Raw genomic sequence first — 23,452 nt, 5'->3', positions numbered from 1 at the left:
GGGGAGAGAGGGGGAGAGAGGGGGAGAGAGGGGGAGAGAGAGAACGAACATGACCTATGCATATTTTGGAGGGCTGATCTCTTGACTCAGTTTACTGAATCTAGTGCTAAAATGGATCAGGATCATCCTTATAGACACACTGGTGTTTTACATTTATCTCTGCATCCTTTAGCTCAGTCATGCTGCCGTATATTAACCATCACCATTGGTTTGCTTTTGATGAGCTGAAATTACCAGTGACTACTAACGGCAATATTACAGTATAGTAGGTGAAATGATGCTATCAATAGGTTAACAGGGTCCTATAGCACATTTCTTTTTGGGGGAGATAATGACCAACACAACTTCCCAGTTCTATTACATACATGCCACCATGTTCAGGGGCATGACTGTTATATTGAGTGACTTCTTGATATTTGATTTATCTTTAAGGCTGAGCTAAATGAAGATAGGGATTCATATAAGGACTTGCAAAAACTAGATTATTCCAAATTATTTCATACACAGATGATACTCAGTGCCAGATGAAACCAAGTGTTTGGAATTGTTAATTTTGTTAGATGCAAATACGGCATTGTGGTTATGTAAGATAACCATATTTTTTTTCAGAAATGTATTTGGAAATTCATAGGGTTGAAGTAAGAAATCTGAAATTTGCTGTAAAACACTTTGGAGACAACAGAAACAATAGAGATGGATAAAGCAAGCAGATGGAAATTTTGAAATTCTGGGTGATGGTACACAGTATTTTTATTCTGTTATACATTTAAATTTTGTTTGAACTATTTCATAATAAAACTTTTAAATATTAAAAAAAAAACAAAGCTAGAAAATTCTGGTAGGATATGGGTCAGATAGTGATTGGGGAAAACCTGAGCACCTTTCTGTGTGCCAGGTGGTCTGTGATTAAAAAAGCTGTGGGTTAAACTCAAATAGTTAGAGCAACTCTTATTCTGATGAGGGAATTTAAATACTCAAATACATGGAAGCTATGTATGACACAGCAGACAGATGAATGGCTCTGAAAAACAGCTGTGGGTTAAAGTCAGGTACTTACTCTAAAGCAACTCTTATTCTGGTGGGGTCCCATTTTTCTACATTGAAATGGGATTCTGCAGTTAAATACTGAAATACATGCAAGCTAAGTATGACACCGTAGACAGATGAATAGTTCTTACTGGAGGGAAAAAGGCGTGGCTGAGGGAAACAATTACTATGGTGACTTAAAAGACCAGGAGATACCAGTGCAGTCTCTACTCCTCCTCCTTAGTTGGGTGTGAAGTTAGGCAAGATGCTTACTGTCTGAGTTGAACTTCATTTCATAGATGAAGATAACGAAAGACTTTTAGGAAGATTTGATGAGCTGTGTGGAACATGCTCAGGACAATGCAGCAAGAAATTCATAGACTTCATAAGTTTATCATTTATATTAACAGTTTCAGATTTCACCAGAACTTCCCATAGGTTCTCTGTGCTGTCCCCACACAATTTCTCTATAAAATCATGTCATTTTTGTGGAGCCTTAAATCTTTTGAATGTGGATTGATATAATTCATTAGAGAGTGAGTAAGCATGACCCAGGTGCCCATTTTTTCTACATTGAATTGGGATTCTGCTGTTTTGCACACATTGCACACTTTGGCTAAGATGGGTAAAGCAGTAGTTTTAAATCTGAGTCTTGTAATTCTTGCAACTGTGAGACAGAAAAATTCAGTCAGCTGAAGTAACATTTTTAGTCTACCTCAGATATTTAGATGCTGGTGTTCATTGGAGTAAATTAATTTGCCAAGGAGTTTTGCATTTAGAATGAGATATGAAAATCACTTACTTTCGAATAAGGCCAGTGTTACCAGCCAACTATGGCAGGACTTTTTTTTTTCCCCCTTAAGTGTTGGGTCTCTCACTGGGATTTGTATTTTTCAGGTAAGATTGGGTTTGGTTCCATATTGCCTGGAAGCGTAAAATAAGAAGATGGGTACACAGAGGTTTATTTCTCTGTCATGATGAGGACACAGGCAGAGGGCAACAGGGGTGAGTGGCTGCTCCATGTGGGGAGGGTTTCAGGTGGCTTTTATCTTCTGTTCTACCATCTTCCTGGACCAAGCTGCCAGTGGCTTCTAACACAGCAGTCGGGCCAGTAGGGAAAGAGGAGAGAGGAAGAGACAAACTTTCCTTTCAGCTTCCTTTTTTGGCTTCCTGGAAGGTCCAGAGAGACTGGTATTGTGGTGTCTTAGATGGGCATATTCACTGTCCCAAAGTCTCTGTGCTTTACCACGAGAATGAGATAAGTTGGTATTCATCGTCTCTCATTGGGTCGCTAGGTATGAGATGGCAAAAGCTCTGTTTCTTGGTTCTAATTTGTAATGTGCAAGGACTGATTTTGCCCCAGTGGTTTTACAAAGATCTTATTGATCGGAAACAAAACAGAAAATAGCACCCACCCTTTGCTTTGGTCTTATTAATTTATTTTACTATATCTCATTAATAGCCATTCAGATTATGCTTTGATGCATATTTAAAGTCATCTATGCCCAGTGTAAATCATTTTAGAAGTATTTCTTAGATATATACGTGCTACCTCCCACCTGCAATCCTGTAGACACTGATCCCACAAGTTACCACACCTCTGCTGTGGGGCTCAGCTATGCTTCCTCCACCCACCAATGGGTGTCACACATGCCATCTGTGCATGTCAAGACTCCTGATGGGGCCACAGGCCAGGGCAGGCTCCTCACAGCCATTTGCTGGCTTCCTCCAGGGTAAAGATTGGTTTCCTGTAGTCAGGAGTCTGGCATAAGCTTGAGGTGCATTATTACTTTGAATGAAAAGGTTTGAATCCAATTTGAATATTAAAAAAAATAAGAAATAAATCTGAACTCCTTAAGTTAAGCAATTTTCCCCCATGGTGAATATTATGAATCAATTCTCACTACCAGTCAATATTTCGGTGATTTAGTTTTCACTGTCAGTATGGAAGAATACTTTTTATAGGGCTATTCTATCGGTGGTATTTTAGATACTTGAAAGAATATGTTCTATAGTTTCTGCAGGTCACCTTTTCTGAATAAATCTCTTTTAAAATTACCATTAAATAATTTCTGCTGGACAGAAATATTTGAACATATTTGTTCACTCATGGGGAGCTGTTAGTGTGAACATAATGTATGGGTAATGTTAAAATACAGGCTGAAGAATGAGAAAAATGCCCCAAAGAATGTTAATTCTCTCAAATGAACGGAATATATGCAATGACTAGTTTTCAGATTAATTCTTATCTGAAGAATGTTTTTATGACAGGATGAAAATTATGAAAATTACAGTTAATCTCTTATTATGTTAGTGGCTATAATAAGGCTGGAAGAGTTCTTTGGTTATTGGGCGAAGGTATGAGAATTCGACAAGATTCTTAATCAACTGACACAAATAAATCTAACAAGATGAACAGTGGCTAATGAAACCCAGGTAAGAATGCTGTAGAAATTTTTGTTGATTATAAGTATACTGTGAGCAAGTTGATGTCTTTATCGAGAAGAATTAATTTGTTCTTTGGTGGAATTTATGGACCTGGAGTGCTCAGAATGTGGTCAGTGGTCCTCCTGCTGTGTCTGTGCCGGCCACAGTTCCTGGACCGTTTCCCTCTTACCCTCAGTCCATTTTAGGAGGGGCATATCTCTGTGATAATGGAGAACTTTTGTGTCCTGTGACAGCTTTCAAGTACCTAATTTTAACTATTCAATGCTTCATTTATAGGTAAACCAGAGAAGGTGCTTGGGGTGTTGAGGGAACTGGCAAAGTTTTTTCAGGAAAGAGAATAAAATAATTCTGTACCTGTCTCAAGTTCTGAAAGAGCTGTTGAAAAGGGAAAGTGACACTTTGTTTCATCTTAAGTAACACAAAACTAGGAGTGTGTGGAAATCTTAGGGAAGGAGGTTTCACTTATTTACAGCTGTTTAAAATAAAAAACTGGCTTCACTGTGCACTACTTTTAATAGGCTCAAATGGCACCTTGAGTCACTTGGGATGGATTCTGGGAAGATTACTGTTGTGGTTAGGGTGATGTGTTGCTGGCGTCTGTGTAGGCTCAAAGATTTTTACCCTGATGGGTTTCCGGATCTCTGCTTTAAATAAATCATGTTTAACAATTGAAACAAAACAAAACAAAAACTAAGTTTTTTAGATCTCCTCAACATTGAAGTGTTAAAAAGGGGCAACCGTTAAGTTCAATTCCTCTACCGGGAAGAATTAAAACATTGCATTGCTTGGTTTTCATTCTTCTGCAAGATTAGTAGCTAGTGGCTCATAATCATTCTGATTTAAAGACATATGAAGTTGCTATTATAGCTATTTTAAATCTAAATTAAAATCAGAGTAGATAAAAAGGGTCGTGTGGCTGATTGAAAGCGTAAACTGAACACGCTAGCATAGGCTGATGAATCTGTTAAACAACCCACGTTCCATCTTTCCAGGACCCAGTGCCATTCTTTTTTCATTGTCTGAATGTGGAAGCCAATTTAAATATGTATTTTGTCCCTTTGCTCTAGGAGTTGTGGCCTATTTTGCATACTTTTCTATCTCCAACTTTCCCAAGACTCTGAAGAGCTTTCCGTCAGTACATATGAGAGCTTTTTCATGCTTTCTTTAGAGTTAATAATTACTTCTACTTGGATATAACTATTTGCCTAGTCCTCTAGTTAAGAGCATTTAGGTTGTTTGCTTTTGTGTTTAAATTGCTGTCATGAGGCTACTGGCTGGGGTTGGGTAGCTGCTACTGCACAAAAAATTGACCTTGGCCGATGTTAACTGTGGTTTATATTTCAAGCTTTCCTTTGTAAGTTGGAAACGTTCATTAAACTTAAGAATTCCAAAATATTGGCGCTGATAACTGCTAATGGGCTAGTTGTTTAGATGGAAGGACAGATTTCTGGAGATTTTTTTATTCTTCCATCTTCTAGACTCTTCCCACCACTCAAGTAGATTTAATTGTGTTTTTCTTCTGAAGGAAGTTAGGCATGTTTTAAGAGTTAACAAGTCATTTCTCTAAATAATAGCCTTAGTGCCCATTTTTCAATTGATTTATTGATCGTGTTCTTACTAGTTTCTAGGATTTCTATATATTTGGATAGTAATTCTATAGAATGAGTTGCAGTATTTTTTTCTTTCTCTGTTAGCCTTTTTTTACCCCTAATTATTTTGCTTATAGTATATTCTGCCATGCAAAAGTTACTTTTACTTTACAATTTATATCTGTGGTTTTAATTAATGACCGGAAAGGTCTTTCTTCAACATTTAAAGGAATTCTTTGATTTTTTTTTCTTCTAGTACCCTTTATTGTTTCATCTTTGTTTATTGAAAGTTTTCCTTCATTGGGACTAGAGCATCATACATTATAGTCCAACTCAATTTTTTTTTCTGCATAATTACCTGGTTATCCTAACACCATTTTCTGATGTTAGGACCAATTATAGCACTTACTTGAGGTGGTAAAAGGTATTTTATATTACACTTCTGATTGTGATTGGGTCTATTGCTGGATCAATTCCATTGATTTTTCTTTTGGTTTGGTCTAATGCCATTTATTTGATAATGCAAATAGCTGTTAGGAAACTTTTCTGACCACTTTTCCCCTGTTAGATTTGGAGCTTAATTTCCTTTCTTATTTCTTATCTTTTATAAGGAAATGTGGACCCATTCTGTGTGCTATTTATCGACTATACATTACTACAGTATTTGCAGTCACTTTGATTTGCATGTAACTGTAGTCATTGTCGAAGCCTGGTTTGGCAGGCTTCCCCACTCCTTGATTCAAACTCCTAGATTTTCCATGCTATAATCACCAAAAATTATCTCATCCATGCAGTGGGCAAAGAAACGGGGGTGAATTGCAAATAGATTATTTAGTTATAATACAAATAGAGATTATCTATTTAAAATTTATTTAAGTTGTTTAAAAGTTAGGGGGTTTTAAAGAAGAAAAGGTGTCTGATGACAGAAAACCACAGTTCCTAGTTTTTAAATGTTTACTTTGTTTCCCAAATGTCTGAGTTAGGACAAATGATCACTAAGGGTCCCCTTTAGTTCATTTTCATTTTCATTATTTTACTGTGACATTTGTAAGTTCACACCCTTCTTGGCAATCCCCAGGGTTTGGCAAGGAGCTTCCTTTCAGCTGCTGTCTTGATTTCAGCCATTGTGTGCTGTTTCCATCTGGTCTTTTCTGTGAATTATGCGTAGACATCTGAAGTCCCCAACTGAATATGCCTCGCTAGGACACACAAAGTCCCCTGTTTTCATTCTCTTCACATTATAGAAATGGAGAATGTGTTACAATGGTGATTTCCCTGCATTTCAGCCTGGAAGTTTTCAACATTTCCTTAAAATGCTTATGAAGCGTTAGAGTTGCCTCAGTGAAGAAATGGAGTGGTCTGTCTTCCATGCTCAGGGATTGAGGGCTTTTTATACCAGGCTACGATAGGACATTTATTTATCAGTCTGTTATTACTACCAGCAACAGTTTCTGACAGACTGGCTTGTTTGTTGGACTCCTCAAGAAAACTCATTTTTGGAAATAGCTTGTTTCTCATATTGAATGGCATTTTAATAAGCCCTTGGAACAGATTTAAACTTATTTCACATTAGCCTTCTTTTCAACGCCAAATCATACCAGTTTGTTTAGTCTTTCTAATCCTTTAATCATTTTATCCCCAGCAGGTTTCCAAAAGCTTCACATCTTTGTCGAATCCAGAGCTACACTCAGTTCTCACATAATCTGAAGTGGGTTGGACAATGGAGAAGGATCACTTCCTTCCTGTTATGTGTTTTGGGATTTGTTGTTTGACAGCTTGATCACACTATTCCCTTTCCAGTTAAACATTGTGAAATGCTTTTGCATGACTTCGTATGTCTCACCTCTAGTGAAGTTGATGCCTCTCTAATCGGGGACATGAAGCTGGGCGGTTGTGAGTCTGTGCTCAGCTTATTTCTCTGCTGCTGTCTTGAATCTGTCTGTCTGTCTGTCTATCTTCTCATTCTCATTTTGCTCTGAGCCATACATATTTAGCAAATGGATCTGTTGTGAGACCATAGAATGTGGTTTGCAAGTTCCCTTATGTGGTGCTGACTGCAGTCAAGGTGAGGAAATGTAGATTTAGCCGGCGTGTGCCCTGCTGCGTCACAGCTTTCCCTCTGCTTCTGTCAAGGCAGCACTCACTGTGCCCATTGACCTGTCCAGTCTCATCTGGATTTGTCTCTTCCCTTTCATTCCTATGTTTTTCTCATCTGACTTTAAGCGTGTTCATTCATGGCATCCAAACTTTGGGAGTGTAGCAGATAGTCTTTGTAGTCTAAAAGCTTTTATGCTCTGCAGTTTTCCTTCCTTTTACCTCCTGCCCAAGGCTACCCACTGCTTGTCTACTTCCTTTCTCTTTTTTGGTATGATTTATTTATTTATGCGCACAGAACTGGTGTACAGGCCAGAGGTGTAGTGGCGGTGAGAGGATTCACTAGAGAGAGAGGGAGCAGACCAGGCAGATCAATGAAGTACACTGCTGAGGGGAACAACGTGTGGGTCCAAAGAGGTCTGCCACGCCATGTGAGTCACCTCCAGGGCCAGATCTAGCTCAAACTGAAGTGGCTGCAGCTAGCTTGCAGTGCTGAGCTTTAACCCGTTGGCTACCAGGAAGGGCCTACTTGCTTTCTCTTTTTAAACAAATCTGGCAATTTAGCATAGAAGTTGCTTTCTCATCCCAGTTTTGGATTTTTTTTTTTTTCTGTTTCTGCAGAGAGACCAGGGTAGTAACCATTTGAAATCCATCTGGGATAGAAAGTTTGAATGCTATTGCAGTATCTGGAATCCAGAGTGGATGGGGAAGTGACTTGGGAATACTCGTTTATATTCATTTCTTTTTCTGATTTTATAGAACAACACTGGCCATTTGGATTGCTTTATTGTCATACCTGCTACCATCCTTGGTGTCCCCTTGTCCCATCCTGCCCCTCCCTCTTAATCTCAGTGCCTCGGTGTTTATTTTCACTGATTTTTAGTAGTATGGCACTTCGTTTTAAAATTGTCTGCTATATAAATGGCCATTTGCTTTTATCATTGACTTGCCTTTATGGCACATCTTTCTCTTGAACTTCCTCCATTTGGTTACAAATTACTTCATATCATTTCTACTTCAGGCTGGTTAGAATTCCGTAGTGTGGCTAGGCCACATCTTCTTGACCTGGTTCCCGCACAGATGTTCAAGCTGCTTCAATGACCTGTTGTGAATAATGTAGCTTTGAATGCATAAAACATAAGTGTGTGTGTGTGTGTGTGTGAGTGTGTGAGAGAGAGTAAGAGTAAGAGAGAGAGAGTACGCGGTATTTCATAACCTTTGGAAAGTTGCCCAAGAATTGAATTGCTGGGTCACAGTATTTCCATTTTTAGTTTTTTTTTAAGATTTATTTATTTACTCATACAGAACTGGGGTACAAGCCAGAGATGCGGAGGGTGAGAGGATTCACCAGAGACAGAGCAGGGAACAGAACAGGCAGATCGACGAAGTGCACTGCTGAGGGGAGCAGCGGGCAGGTCAGGAGAGGTCTGCCGCGCCATGTGGATCTCCTCTAGGGCAGGCGGGAATCGAACTCATGCGGAAGTGGCTTAAGCTTCTTAGTGGTGTGCTTTAATCCGCTGCGCCACCAGGGAGGGCCCCCATTTTTAGTTTTTTGAGGTAACTTCAGCTTTCTTTCCATAATGGTCATCCCATTTTGTATAAGGTTCCTCTTAGCATCCTCTCAGTGGCTTTGGGAGGGAAGGTGTGTTTCACTTGTGCCTTTCTCACAGGGTAACATGGCATCACATTGTGATTTTAAGCTGCTTAGAGACATTTTAAAATCAAACTATAAATTTATGTAGCAGGATATTTTAGCTTTACCATAAAGTAAAGTCTAGGTGTCAAATCTCACACACACAAAGCAAATACAAATTTTGAGCCATATATATATAAAGTTGAATTACGTACATCTGAAGTGAAGATAAAACTTTTTTGTTATGTTTCAAGGGGTGACTAACTGCCACTTTTCTCTGCAGCTTAACAAGCAGCAGTTGCAGTTGCTGAAAGAGAGGTTTCAGGCCTTCCTCAGCGGGGAGACCCAGATCATCGCTGATGAAGCCTTTTGCAATGCAGTACGCAGTTACTACGAGGTAAACTTTAAAGCACTTTGTTTTTGGCATTCTGATGCTATTTAAAAGTTTTTAAAAATGACTATCATTTTATGAAACTGGTTGGTATAATAGGAAGGCTGTGACTTTGCAACCATCTTAAAAACATTGTCAATTCCATTTTTCAATTTAAAACTAATTCCACAGGCTGGTTTTGAGAGATAAACAGAATTGAAATTTTTTCCTATCTTTTAAGAAGTCGTAAACTGTTTAGAAAAATCTTCTGGCAGTGATTGATACAGCTAAGTATAGCTATCTTTTGGTCCACATGTCTAAATTATCCTTTTTAATCAGGAATTCAATAGCAGATTGCTATCTTGTGTTATTTTGTTCCCTAAGTTTTATAATAATTAAAGCTAGTAACTAATTTTAGGAGGATAAATTGAATTCTTTTTCTCGAAGGAACAGTACTAGCAGGACCACCTTAATATTGCTTCTGGGTTCAGTTTGTAACTCATCAGGAATTCTCTATGGAGTTCCTGTGAGCACCAGTTTTCACACATGGTCATTAATTGCTTCAGTGAGTTGCCAGAAGATGTTAAGTGTAGAGAGTTCTCTTTTCAGAGTCACTTGGGGAATGGATTCCTTCTGTTATGCAATCCTCTATACCTTTCAGCTATAGTAGAACATGCAAACTCATACTAGATCAGTCAAAAGCAAAGATGCTGGAGACACCCGGGTCTATATTTCCCTAAGGCAGATGCTGGAGACACCCGGGTCTATATTTCCCTAAGGCAGAGATGTTCTTTGTGTGAAAAAGAAATTAATTGGATGTATACAGGTAATTGGTTATATATGTATTTTATGGAGGGTATGCGTCAGAAGTCACTTAATGAACCTTGGGGGAAGTCTGTATTACTCTAATCCTTGACCTGTTGAATTGGATGAAAGTATGGAACTCTTGCTTACCAAGTTTCTGCATGGCATGAAATCTAGTGTTAGAGTGCAGATGTTGTCAAACTGGACCATGACACAGTATCTCAAATGTAGGACTTCAAATGTCTGAAGTATAAGATGTCACACTTCATCTTGCCTTGACTATTGGCAGCATTTAAAACAAACTGCCAGTCTGTACTCAAGGTGAATGAAATATGATTCAGGAAAGTAATTATTTAAAAAAGATGCATTTTTTTAAAAAGATAAATTTATGCCTACAGAACTGGAGTACAGGCCAGAGATGCAGAGGCAGTGAGAGGATTCACCAGAGACAGACTGGGGAGCAGAATAGGCTGACTGATGAAGTACATTGCTGAGGGGAGCAGCGGGCAGGCCAGGAGAGGTCTGCCGCGCCATGTGGATCACTTCCCAGGCGGGGATAGCACTCATGCTGAAGCGGCTTTAGCTTCTTAGTGCTGTGCTTTAACCCACTGCACCACCAGGGAGGGCCCTGGCCACATATTTTAATTTGGAGTCACCAGGTCTGAGATTTATCATGCACAGGCTACTTAAAGGAAGGTGGTTGGCCTGAGGAAACATTGGGCTTGTGTTGGATATAGCCCTAAGAGTTAAAGTGGAACCACAATGGAAACTCAGGTGGGGAAGATTTCTACTTAGTGTGGTTGGAGTTTGGTTGCATGGCCCAGGCAGACTGAGCTGCCAGCTGTACCTCTTAACCACTTGGGGAGAAGAGTGCCCAATTAGGACTTGGAAAGCTGCCCCAGACTCATCAAATCAGAATGTCAGATTTTTAGTAGTTATCCAGGTGAATCTCTTATAAGTGATGTATTTCTAACCAATAGAGTCGATGATTTCTTGCTGGGATTTTTCCAGAAAGACATAGGTATTTCAACTAAGTGATAGGGATTCCCAGCCATAGTTTACCTGAGTCAATATCCAACTCATCTTTGTATCTTAAACCTCAAAAATAAGGAAGGGGACAACATTCCTGATTGACACAGGGAGTTATTTTCCAGAGATAGTCAATACCTGCAGGAAAAATAAGCACTTTTTGGTGTCTTTTTTCTTCAGGACTGTATTTTGTCCTAACAGTGTTAGTCATCTCTATTGCAACTACACATATGTAATTTTTTTATTTACCAAAGTTGTCTTAAGCTTTTCTTACAATACTTCCTGCAAAAGGTAGAAATATTATCCACAAATCACATAATTAGAAACAAGCTAGAAGAAGTTGAATTAATTGTTCACTCTTCCATACTTGCTAAGCATCTGAGTTAAATGTGAATGTAGAGTTTTGGACTCTCAAGTATGCCACTGTTGTTTGTCAGTAACCATTTCAAATATGCTGTGCCAGGTAGGGGGTTAAGCATTTAAAGAAATATTTTTATTCTTTAAAATAAGGTTTTTAAACAAATAGTTTATCCCATCTTAGAAATGAAGGGATTTACACCCAAAATTGAATATCTAATTGGTAGCAGGGCTAAAACCTTACTCTTTCCACTAAAGCTGACCTAAAACATTCTTGAGTTCCACCCAGGACCTATTGACTCAGAATTCCTGGGATGGATCAACTGGATTTTGAACTACACCTGAATGATTTTCTTCCTCCCTATGTACCTCACATCTCTTATCATATATATTCTGTGAAGAAGCTGTGTCTTTCCCAGTTACTTTAAACCCCCGGTGTGTGACACATAAATACATTCAGTATATAATGGTTGACTAAAAGTATCGCTTACTACTCTTTGTAGAAAGTTCTGTACTTTCTGTATTCTCATTTTTCACATAGTTCTAGTTTATTTTTAGGTACTGTGTCAGTATTGCTCTGGAATTTCTTTTGACTGTGACAGTTCCCAATTTTATGGTTTTGTGTTTCTTCGGAGATGCTGAATACTTCAGGAGCCTGGAAGGGTTTTTACGTCCTTTCTAACCTATTCTCTCGGTGTTCTTTTTTTGCTTCTCTTATCTCTTTGGAACTCTATTTTCTTAGGCATTTCCTATTGCTTGACATAGTTTGAACTATGATTAATTTATCAGTGGTAATTTTCTTATTTAATAGGTTTAGTAGCCTTTAGCTTCAATGGGCATTTAACTCTGTGGGTGTGTATGATAATTTTATTATCACTTCAACTGAATCTGTCTCCTTAGTGTTGGAGTACAATTTCTTTCAAAGTCAATTTGTTGTGTGTGTTTGTATGTGTATGTGTGTGTGTGTGTATATATATATATATATATATATATATTATATATATATGAATATGTATATATATAAGCTTCAAAAAAGCTACTTTAATGGTTTTATGAATAACGTTCTATTTTTGGCTGTAGGTTTCTACTTTCTAAAGATAGTTGAAAGCAGTTATCTGTCAGTCTTACATTGGTTATGTTATGCTTTCACTCACTTGGTCTGCTGAAATACCTAGGGTCTTAGGTATTAGTGTGTGACTTAATATGCCACTCATATTTCCCTACATTTAAGATGTTTTGTTAAGTTGCAGCCATCATTTCAAAATGTAAAGATTTTCTTGCAGCTAGGTCATGGTGAAACAGTGTACTTGTGGTGTGCTTTTGGGGGGCTACATGTGGGTCTTTTTATATCTGTACATCAACTTTGAAATGTGCTGTGAATATTATCTAATATATTCTGTAGAATCATATGCTGTAGAGGTAACTTTTTCATGCCAATATAATTTCTATCACATGCTCTTAAATGAGGTGTCTTAAATTTGGTTTAAACATTGACCTATAAAATAATAAAGAAGAAATCTTTTTCTTGTAGTTTCATCAGTCCTTTCCTTCATGAATTTAGCATAATTAGAAAAAATGGACCATCCAGCCCTCTAAACTACCTAACTAGGCAGACATATAGTAGAGGATGCCAGAACAGGAAAAGAAGAAATAGCTACTTAGTAATAGTTGTCAGTTATAATCTTCATAATTTTATCCTGGTTAACTGGTGTCAACTGTTTTTTTATTTTTATTTTTTAAGATTTATTTATTTATGTATACAGAGCTGCCATACAGGCCAGAGGTGCAGGGGTGGTGAGAATATTCACTAGAGACAGCGGCTTGCCGAACAGGCAGATCGACGAAGTACACTGTTGAAGGGGAGCAGAGGGCAGGTCAATGCTGAGGGAAGCAGCAGGCGGGTCAGGAGAGGTCTGCTTCGCCATGTGGATCACCTCCAGTGCAGGGATCAAACTCATGCTGAAGTGGCTTTAGCTTCTTAGTGCTGTGCTTTAACCTGCTGTGCCACCAGGGAGGGCCCTATCTTTTTTTTAAAAAAAATGAACTCAAGTTGTCTTTTTCTCTTCTAGTTTTTAATCCCTCATGCAAGTCACTCACTGTCTTTAGGAAGGCATAAAATGGATATTAGTTTTATTCTGTCTCTTTCTGTCTCTGTCTGTCTGTCTGTCTGTCTGTCTGTCTCTCTCTCTCTCTCTCTCTCTCACACACACACACACACACAGAACTTTGTTTTCCACTTTAGAAGACTTCAACTGATTCTGTGGATGAGTAAATACATGGTTATTGCAACGTGACTTTCCAAGTTTTCCCCACAAGTTATCTGCTTCTGTTTTCACAAAATTCAGATGGAATTCATCCAAATAAAGCCAGTGACAGTATGATTTATAACAGATATGTGGGAAAGCAAATGGTTTTTCTTGAGAGATTTCCAAAAAACAATATATAATTGCTTATAAGTTGCTTTCAGCTTAACAGAAAGTTTTTCTTTTAGTATACAAAAATTGGATGTTAGTGCTTTCCCTTCTATATTTTTGTGGGTGACATTTTTCTTAACTTTTCCAAAGGATGTGTATCATACAGGTTTTTTTTTTTTTTTTTAATGAATTCCGCTTATACTCTTCTGGTGTTTAATGAGAGCTGGAGGTGTTTAATGTTGTAAAAAGAATTACTAAGTCATTAGAAAAGTAATACTGTCTCTAGCATCACCACTACCACATTTGCTTTTCAGATTCTCTCCCTGTATAGGAGACAAAATGAAAATTCCTTCTATAAGAAAACTTGTGTTCAACGTTAAAGGAAAATTACTCATTTTTCTCAAAACACTGAACTTTAATTTCACTCCTTTTCTTTTACTAACCTTCTTTTCTTGACATTATATCCTGATTCTTAATATAATTTTAAAATTAAATGTGCTCGTTTAGTGAGTGACTTGTAAAAACTGGGAGTATTTTAACCTTTTAGAATTGGTTTTATGTTTTTAACCTTTTTAGACTTGATTAGCAGAATCCGAATGGAGCTTAGTCTTGTTATGGGTAAGCTAGAGAGATGGGCAGATCTACATTTAAACACTTAGCTGAAATTTTCTGGATAAAATTTTACTTCAGAATAGAAGGATTTACTTTTTGTATTTCAGGAGATGTTTGACCTGTCACAATCTTTTAAACTCTGAAGTCATACCATGAAAAAAATCTTTTTTGTGTGTGTGTTGCATTAATGACTAAGTAAACTAAGAATGATAGCCTCCTTTGTCAGAAGGGTATTAAAAAAAAGGTCTTTGTATTCATAGCTGAAATCCAGTAATCCCTGATGAGAATTGAGGTTTTACATTTGTGTTGAATTCTGTAGATGACACTGTATTTGTTATTTTGGGTATTAGCCATTTACTTTCATATCACATTTTCCTAAATTCTAAGAATGACACTTTATTCTGTAAGAATCTGGAAAAATGTGTTTTCTTATCTTAGATTCCAGTTTCTATTTAGGGTAGCCTGTCAGCATGTTTTGTAGAATGTCTTGCTCTTATGCTATCCATTTGGTGATGAAAGCTAGATAATCCATACCTTTGTAGAACTCTGTTGCTTGGAAATAGCCAAGGAAATGATTTTAGTTGACCCTTTCCCTCTTCTTCATGGATTTTTTAGAAGAAACTGAAATTGAGTGTTTCAAATCTATGTAGCAAATGTATGGTTGAGAACAGACCTCTTTGTAAATTATTAATCTTTTATTCTGCATCTACATTTTTAACAAAGTGTATTGCATTTTGATAAGATCTTTACATGTTATCCTGAAGTCTCTTGTTTGTATCTTTACAATTTCTATATTTGCAGTATACAGTGGATGAGGAGAAATCATGCAGATTTACAGTTTGCTCAGTTATCTGTTAATTTAACCCAAGTCAGGCAGCCACAGGAGCAGAAATACATACTTCTTCCCTCTATGTAGCTGACACTGGGGGTTGTGTCTTTTCCCTAGGCCTTCATACTTTGCATAAACATTAGGGCATTTGAGAGAGTGAAACCATGGGACAAAAAGACTCACATTCATCTCTAATATAGAACAAAAAAAAAGTTATTTTCATAAGTTGCCAAATTGTGTTGCAAACTGTCCTCAAGGTGACTTCCCACTGGCCAGAGCAAAACTCAGGGAAAAGGAGCCAAGATACGTGGCTGATGGTTAGGTGAGCAGCAAGAGTGAGGGATGCTTGTTTTGTTTCCGTTTTGCTTCAAATTTGAGTTATGTTTCAGCAGAAAACAACCAAGAAGACTTCAACACTTGCACTCTTGGATTTTTATATACTTTGTTTTTCTAACCCTTTAAATACTGTTCCACATCCCATCTCTAGGGAGCCTGATTTGAGAACCTTGCCTCCCGTAACCTATCAGGTGACCTTATAGGAAACTTTTTTTCCTCAGAAGCTGGTAGTGTGGTGACAGGCATCTTTGTCAGGCAGCAGGCCCACATCGGTCAACATGGTGTTTGCCAGTTCCCAAACCCAGTGAGAGAGCTTGATGTGGTGTGGAGGGTTGTCATCTCCAAGAAGGTTATTTTTTGTATCATGTTAGTCTTCCTATACTTCAGTTAGACACTCCAGCCCAGGAAGAGTTTAGACATATCCTGGGTGTGCCTATAACTACATTGGACTGACGATAGGACATTCTTAGCTCTCTACATAAATCTGGAGTCAACAAAACCATATCCTCCCTCAGGAAGATGCCGACTTGCTACTGAGAGCCTCTCCAAGTTGTGCTGCTATCTTCTGGTCATGGAGAGTGTTTTCTAGATTGCCCCTTCATCAATAAGGAAAATGCTGTTTAAATGCCATCCCTGACAAAGTTGCTTAGTGTCTTATTTTAAATCAATTATCTTGTCTCCTTAAGGTTAAGTAACATTTCTTTGAGCGGCTATGATTAATTATCTGCCTCATTAGGCAAATGATACCTTTTTAGAATTTTTTTTTTTGTATCAGACTAACTCTTATTTTTACAGTTAATTTTCCTTTTATTATCTTGTTTATTGTTCTATTTCTGAAAGTTTTCTGGAGAAAATAATCCATTTTCCTGACACTCTGTATGATCTTGAGTCAGAAGCTTTGTGCTTGTTTAAATGCCACTTGTAAGTTAGGTAAATACATTTCCTCTGCTTCATTTCTATTACATTCTCAATAGACTTGTTTTTAATCACTGAATTTTTATTTTTAATTTTTGATAGCAGGGATGAGATCTCCAGAAGAATCACATATGTTCTCATTAGCATTCTCTCCATAGGTGCTGGTTATACCTTATATATATGTAATTCGCTTCCATAATCATAAAAATGAATAGCATAAACTTTTAGAAACAAAGCCATTAATTATGTAAACTTTGTGAAACTGTGATTAGCTAAGGTTCACATTTTTCATGAAGTGAGTCCTGTTATCAGTCAAGGAAGTAATATCAAAGTACCTACACGTATCCCAGTCATCTTCACCCATTCACTCTAAGTGCCATGTGGGTGGCCTCTGGTGATGGGGTTCCATATTGTGCTTAAACATTTCACATAGTTTTGTTGTTCAGCTATCATGTGAGGAAGAAACACAGCACGTCTCAATGTTAAAAGGACCGTTTTAAAAAAAATTATTGTTTACACCATTGTTCATGTTTTAACAATGTTTGCTTTTTTCCCTCAGGTATAGTCCCCATAGAATTCCCACCCCCAGCTCACCTGTGCACCATCACCACAGCTCCTTGTGTTCTTCCTGTCCTTGTTTGATCCCTTTCCCTCCCCCACCCCTAAGAATGTCTCTGATTTATAGTTGTCTATTTCTTTTCCTTGTGTTGTGTTTTTTATTGTTATTTTTTTCCTTATCCCTTGTTTGGTTCCCCTATGCCCCTCCTATAAGTGAAGCCATCTGTTATTTTTCTTTTTTCTTCTGACTAATTTCACTGAGCATAACCCTTTCTAGCTCCATCCATATTGCTGCAAATGGAACGAGTTTATCTTTTTTGATTGCTGGATAGAGGGCTTCACAGTGAAACCATGAGTTACAATTATAGTTGAGGTTCTGAATAAAATTCAAGGAATCTATGCACTCAGATTGGGAAAACACTACACCTTTATTTTCTCTCATCTCTAACTGCAATTTAGCATTCACTACAATATGAATGTAGGCAACAAGCCACAATGGTACTAGATATTTTCATATCACATGTTTTTATTGTCACTATCTTGAATACTGTTGGAAGGTCAAAAGCTACACTGAAACTTACAATACTTTTATAAATCACTCATGATATCTTGTGAAGGAGTTGAACCATTTATTTGAAACTACAACTATATTATTAAAACTATTTTTATATCTGTATTTCAATAGCACTGCTTTCCTGTGTAATTCTCAGAGGGATTCATAGAGCTTTTCAAGTTGCCAAAAGGTTTATGCTATAGAAATGGTTAGAAGTCTGATTTACAGGATTGCAAAGGCTTTGTAGTAGAGGAAATAGAAGTTAAATACTGAAAAAGCAATAAAAAATAGTGTTTTTATTTTAGTTTGAATTATGGAACTAAGACCTCTCCTTTTGTGTGGCTGGAAATTAATATCGTTGCATTTTTTTCTCCATCCGTAAAAGAGATCATGTCCCTACCTTCTAGGATGGTTGATTAGGCCAATTAATTAATATAAATTATTAAGCACAGCGCAAAATGCAGCATACTGTTATTAGAACCTAGAGCATGACTTTCCCACAAACACCTGCCATTATTTTGTACAATTCAGCATTTAACTTGTGTGATGTGCATTGCTTCCTAGTAATTATAAGCGATTTTATTAGAGCAAGAAGTCATAACATACATGGTGCTGAGACTAGCTAGGCACTAAACTATTTTTTGTTGCTGTTAAGGAAGTCGTCTAGCTAAGTTCTTATGTAAGTGCTAGCCAGATGCCTCATGCTTTCATACTACAAAGATAAGCAAGGTAAGGCCCCTGAGCTGGAGAGTGCTCCAGACTTAGAGGAGAGAGATGAGCAAGAATTCCTAACGCTGTCCTCACATCTTTCCAGCCCAGAGTCAGGTGTGACTGAGACCCCAACCTCTTTGAACATTTTCCCTTTTGTGTAGTGTTTCAGAAAGACTCATTTCCTTGTAATTTGCTCTGGTACGAATCTTTCTTTTTGAGCAAATCTTTCTCAACTTTAACTGGTTTTTACATGCTTCTATTTTTGAAATTACAACAAATAGTTACAGAGAGGGAACTTTTCTTTCCTCTTGGATCTTTAATCTGCACATATTTTTTAAATAAAGCAGTATCTGATGAATACCTACTAGCATTTTTTTTTTTAATCACCTTGGAATATAGTTAGGCTGTTACAGCTGCTGAGATTTTAGAACATCTCATGCACATCTGATGGCTAGCTTGGGCAGAACATGTTAAATCACGGTTTTAGATGAGATGAGGGATCATTCAAGAGGTACGATTTGAAACAACTTAGCCTCGGCCCCACACACGCTGGGAAGGAGAAAGACCAGCCTGCTTTCCCCTCCTCTGAGAGTAACATTTTCCTTTCAGCTTGTCTTCATTGTGAGTCTTGTGCACTCAGGGGGTGATAGGTGTGGTGAGAACTGTGTGTTCTCAGCAGAGAAGGTGGATGGTTGAATGAGTTGGGGAGCAGAGGTGGGGGTGCTGTTAGGCAACTTCCAGTTGTTCCCTTCATGCAGAGCTCATTGGATCAGTCTCACTGCCCCCCACCAGTTTCTCCTTTCTCTTCTTCCCCTGCTCCTCCCATTATTTTTCATTCTTTGCAGAGTTTCTGTCTTATCAGGCTGCTCTCCTACAGCCCCTCGCCAGTGCCCCCCACGACATGTCTCTTCCCACACTCAATGACCCTGGCTTTCCCATGCCTGTCCATGAGCACACTGATGTGGTGGAAGCCACGAGGTGGAGGAACGGTGGACCAGATGTAGATCTGGCCTGCTCGTTTCTTAAAACTGTGACAGTGAATAATGGTAGAAGGTGGCAGTCACCCCTGAAAGTTTCCTATTGGAACCAGAGGCAAGTGATTATTATGGTCGGTGTCTCAGGATTGGAGGAGAGAGTGGCATAGGATCCACCATGACTGCAGATGGTTGGTCAAAATGAAAGAGGCTCATTGTGTTCCCTGCTCAGGTGCTGGGCCCACCCACTGTTCAGAGGGGGTCAGCGCTTCATGTTCGCGACTCCCCAGTGTTTTCTCGCGCTTCCTTTAAATGTGGTGTTACAATGCTCAGATTGCACGTGGCTCTGTCTGCCCAGTGCCTTACCAACTCTGGACCCTTTGGGCTGCCATATAAAAGCACATGCATTGGGTAGCTTATAAACAATAGATTCTTTTCTCCCAGTTCTACAGTCTTGGAAGTCCAAGGTCATGGTACTGGCAGATTTGGTGTATTTGCTGATGAGGACCTTCGCCTTGTCTCAGAGATGGTGCCTTCTTGCTGACGCCTCACAGGGCAGATGGGACTAAGATGTTTTATGCATCTTCTATGAGGACTAATCCCATTCATGAGGCCTTTGTGCATAGGACTAATTACAACCTCCCCCAGGCCTGTCTTAATATTATCACCTTGGGGGCATGGGAATTTGGGGAGGGGCAGAAATCAATTCAAAACACCTCATTTCACTAAAACATCTCATAATTATGTGACTGGTTAACAATGCAAAAGGCCTGTGGTCACGTGAATAGGCCGTGCTGTCTTTTCATTATCCCATGCCCTGTGCAGAAGGCACTTATTTTATCTGCCTGAAGCACTGTACCTGTCCTGTGACTCCGAACTCATGGGCTGCAGCCTCCTGATCACAGCCTCTGCTCCCTGATTCTGCTCCCCTTCTTCCCTCCCTCTCCCTCCCTACTCCTCACCCCCTTCCTCCTAGTCCCTTCTTTTTTTGCCTTTTTCCTCCTCCTCCCTTCACTTGCTTCCCATGATTTTTCCAGATCAAGAAAGTGGCATATACTGGAGAACGTTGCTGGGAAGTTCTTTGAATAGTCAGATTAAGATGGAATGGTTGAATTGTCAGAGGCACATCAACTTACACCTGTAAAATTACTAACTTAGTAAACTCAAACTTTTAATTCTGAGGTAATGATGGTTTGCATTGTTTATAATTGGGGCTAGAGGAGTCCCCCCTTCATGTGTTATTTCCACAGTGCTCCCCATTACCACAGTGCCCAGAATCCAACACCTTCCCTTCTTCCCTCCCTCAGGATGCCTCAGTGGCCTAGTCAGCTTTCAAGGGTTAACTTTATCCAACTCTGTTTGGTTTCTCTTTATTCCACCTGTGACACCATCCGGTGTTTGTTTGAACAATGTGGAAAGAGTTATTGAGTAATTATGCACGTCACTGTTTTCTGCCCAGTTATTTTACTACCTGGGGAAATTGGCTGTGACCTCTCCAGCGTACAGCCTTCAGTGCAGTGCCCATTAGCTACAGGATGGAGCGGATGGAAAGACTTCAGCCATCTCAGTCTTGTCAAAGGCTTCACAGTAGAGTAGATTTTCTTCTAATCTTAAACTACTTCATTTTTACTATTTTTAATTAACAGGTAGAAAATCTAAACAGTATTATCTATGCACCAATGGAGTCAATATTTATTGGAACAAAAAAGGTTCTACTTTCTTTCCTTTAACGTTAATGGTTAAAGGAAAGAAAGAAAAATGTAAATTTTGCAAAAAAAAATTTACATGGCTTTATCCATTAAATTTAATGTTCATATTTATTGACTATTTAAAAAAAATATCCACAGGCACTATTTATTGTCTTCTTACTATTTTATGTTTTCGTACCTACAACTTACACAGTTTTGAAATTGTCAGACTACTCAGGCATAACACCAAGTGTCTGCCATCTTTTCTTGTGTGGGACTAGGATGAGAAAACTTCTTAATTGGGTTCTGAAAAGACAGTTTAGGGAAATAACTCCTAATGATAAAACAGTAGATAATGCCAAATATGAAAATAAACTGGAATCAGTTATTTCCTGTATTCAAAAGAATGAATGTACAGAATAGATACTAGTAGTTAGGACAGATTATCACCTTCAGAATGAGTTTGTTTTGCCTTTCAGGTACTATGCAGTTCCCTTAAATGGCAAAATTTGTTGGTATATTGAAAGATCAGATATCATGCATTTGTGTTAACATGTCAGCCTTTGAAATAATGTATTTTGTAGTGCAGTGAGAGGGTGTGTTCAGGCTTCAAGTACAGAGGAGTGTCAGTTTGATTTTCTTTGAACACAGACTAGTCTCAGATCAGAGATCAGATTTTTCCCCTTTGCATGGCTTATTTGCACTTACCAAAAATTGTAAAATGTATTTCATATGAATTATATTAAAAATGTTCACAAAAATGTACAAAATGATGTAAAAATAAACTTTAGAAAACATGTTCACAGCTTTTAATAAAATCTGGGAAATTACAATATGTTGTTGCTGATATTTCTATCAGGACCCTGGTAATGACCTCAAGCCTGCATGATGCCTTCATGAAAACAAACCAAGTAGCATTTTACTTTGGAGCTTCATTTTGTGCTTGGTTTTTAGGTATCCATTTGCTTTTTTACCATTACAGATTGTGCCTTAAACTAGCGAGAACTTTGATAATGGCTGATGGCTCTAGCTGGCTTTGTCCATGGGAAGCAGTTCTTTCTTTAGAAGCAGGACTGTCCACTCCAGACCTTACGGGGACATGAATTCAGATTGCATCGCTGGTGGAGCAGGCAGGTTTTCTTCCATGAGAGTAAATTAATGGTCAAATCTACCAAAGGAGACCATGCTCATATAGTTTTGCCAACATATTAAAGGATAATAATTTTCTAATACCAGAACTTTTTCAGAAATTAAAAAAAAAAATGTTGAAGCTAGCATACCTTTGCATGAGCCAAACTTGGACAACAGAAGAATAGAATATTAAAGATGAGTTTTGTTTCATACTAACGCAAAAATCCTTATTCTAAAAATAAATTTCAGTGATGTACATCAGTGATGAAGTATGTTTTCATTCTGAATGGATGAATGATTGAATATTAGATTATTAAAATCATTAAGAGAAGAATCACAGCTACTAAAAAATGTCATTTAAGAAAATTCAACATTTGTTCAGGATAAAAAATACATATTCAAATAAAATATGGACACTAGAAAGAAATTTAGATAGTAAAGTTACAAAAAATATCCTAGTTTATGGGGGAGGATTTTTTTTTATGGGGGAGGATTTTAAGGTTTTCTAATGCAAACTGGAAATAAACCAAGGATGGTTACCTTCTGTTACCCATCAATATCATAATGGAGGGCCCAATCGATGCAGAATAAACAACAGCCTCTAAGCTTGAAAAGGTAAACTATTCTTATTTGCAGATGTTGTGTTTTCTACCTAGACAATTTCAAGAGGATCTATAGAGAAATTATTAAAATTAATGACTTTAGCAGGATTATCGCATAAAAACTAGACACACAGAGAAATCTATAATACTTCTATTAAAAAGCAATGAGTTGTTAGAAAATGGCAGTCAAGAAAAATAACTCATTTTCAAATGCATCAGATCTAATAAAGTACCTTTTAGGTACAAATTCAATGAAATACTGCAACTTCCCCAGGGAGAAATATTATGAAATATTATTGAAGAACTTAGAAGAGAAAGATACCCTGGGTTCCAAGTGGGAAGACTAATGTCGTAAAGGTGTCAGTTCTCCTCAGTTTAGTCATTACATTTGTGAACAATCCCCTAACAAGGATTTAGGTTTTTGTTTTATGTTGCTAAGCTGATACTGAATTGTCTATGGAAAAGAAAAGGGTCAAGAAAATAACTGAGACTATAGAAGATGAGAAGCAACCTGGGGAGATTTGCCCTACCAGAGATCAACATTACTGTAATTGAAATAGATTGATATCACAAAAAGGACAGTGAAATACATTTATAGGACAGAGATAAACCTATATGTACATTAAAAACTTGATTTATTTCAGAAAGAAATAACCTAATGTCCCACCTTAAAGAATTGGAAAAAAGAACAACAAAATAACCCAAAAGCCAGCAGAAGACAAGAAATAATAAAAATCAAATCAGAAATAAATGAAATGGAAATCAGGAAAACAGTCCAA

At 37.9% G+C, this 23,452-nt stretch overlaps 1 protein-coding gene across 4 annotated transcripts in view; it reads left to right on the top strand.

Annotated features, from left to right (window-relative positions):
• The window catches only part of CADPS2 (Ca++-dependent secretion activator 2), a 392,026-nt gene that overhangs the window by 82,367 nt on the left and 286,207 nt on the right, over positions 1-23,452 (top strand). For all 4 annotated transcript variants that reach the window (XM_004676989.2, XM_004676986.2, XM_004676984.2 and 1 more), the window contains exon 2: positions 9,074-9,187. In XM_004676989.2, coding sequence (XP_004677046.1) covers positions 9,074-9,187 — 114 coding nt within the window. The remainder of the gene's footprint in view (positions 1-9,073; positions 9,188-23,452) is intronic.

The sequence above is a fragment of the Condylura cristata genome, unplaced genomic scaffold, assembly GCF_000260355.1.
Source record: "Condylura cristata isolate star-nosed mole 26May11 unplaced genomic scaffold, ConCri1.0 scaffold00005, whole genome shotgun sequence".
NCBI lineage: Eukaryota > Metazoa > Chordata > Mammalia > Eulipotyphla > Talpidae > Condylura > Condylura cristata.
The sequence above is the reverse complement of the archived record's forward strand: the minus strand, read 5'-3'. Positions and strand labels throughout refer to the sequence as shown.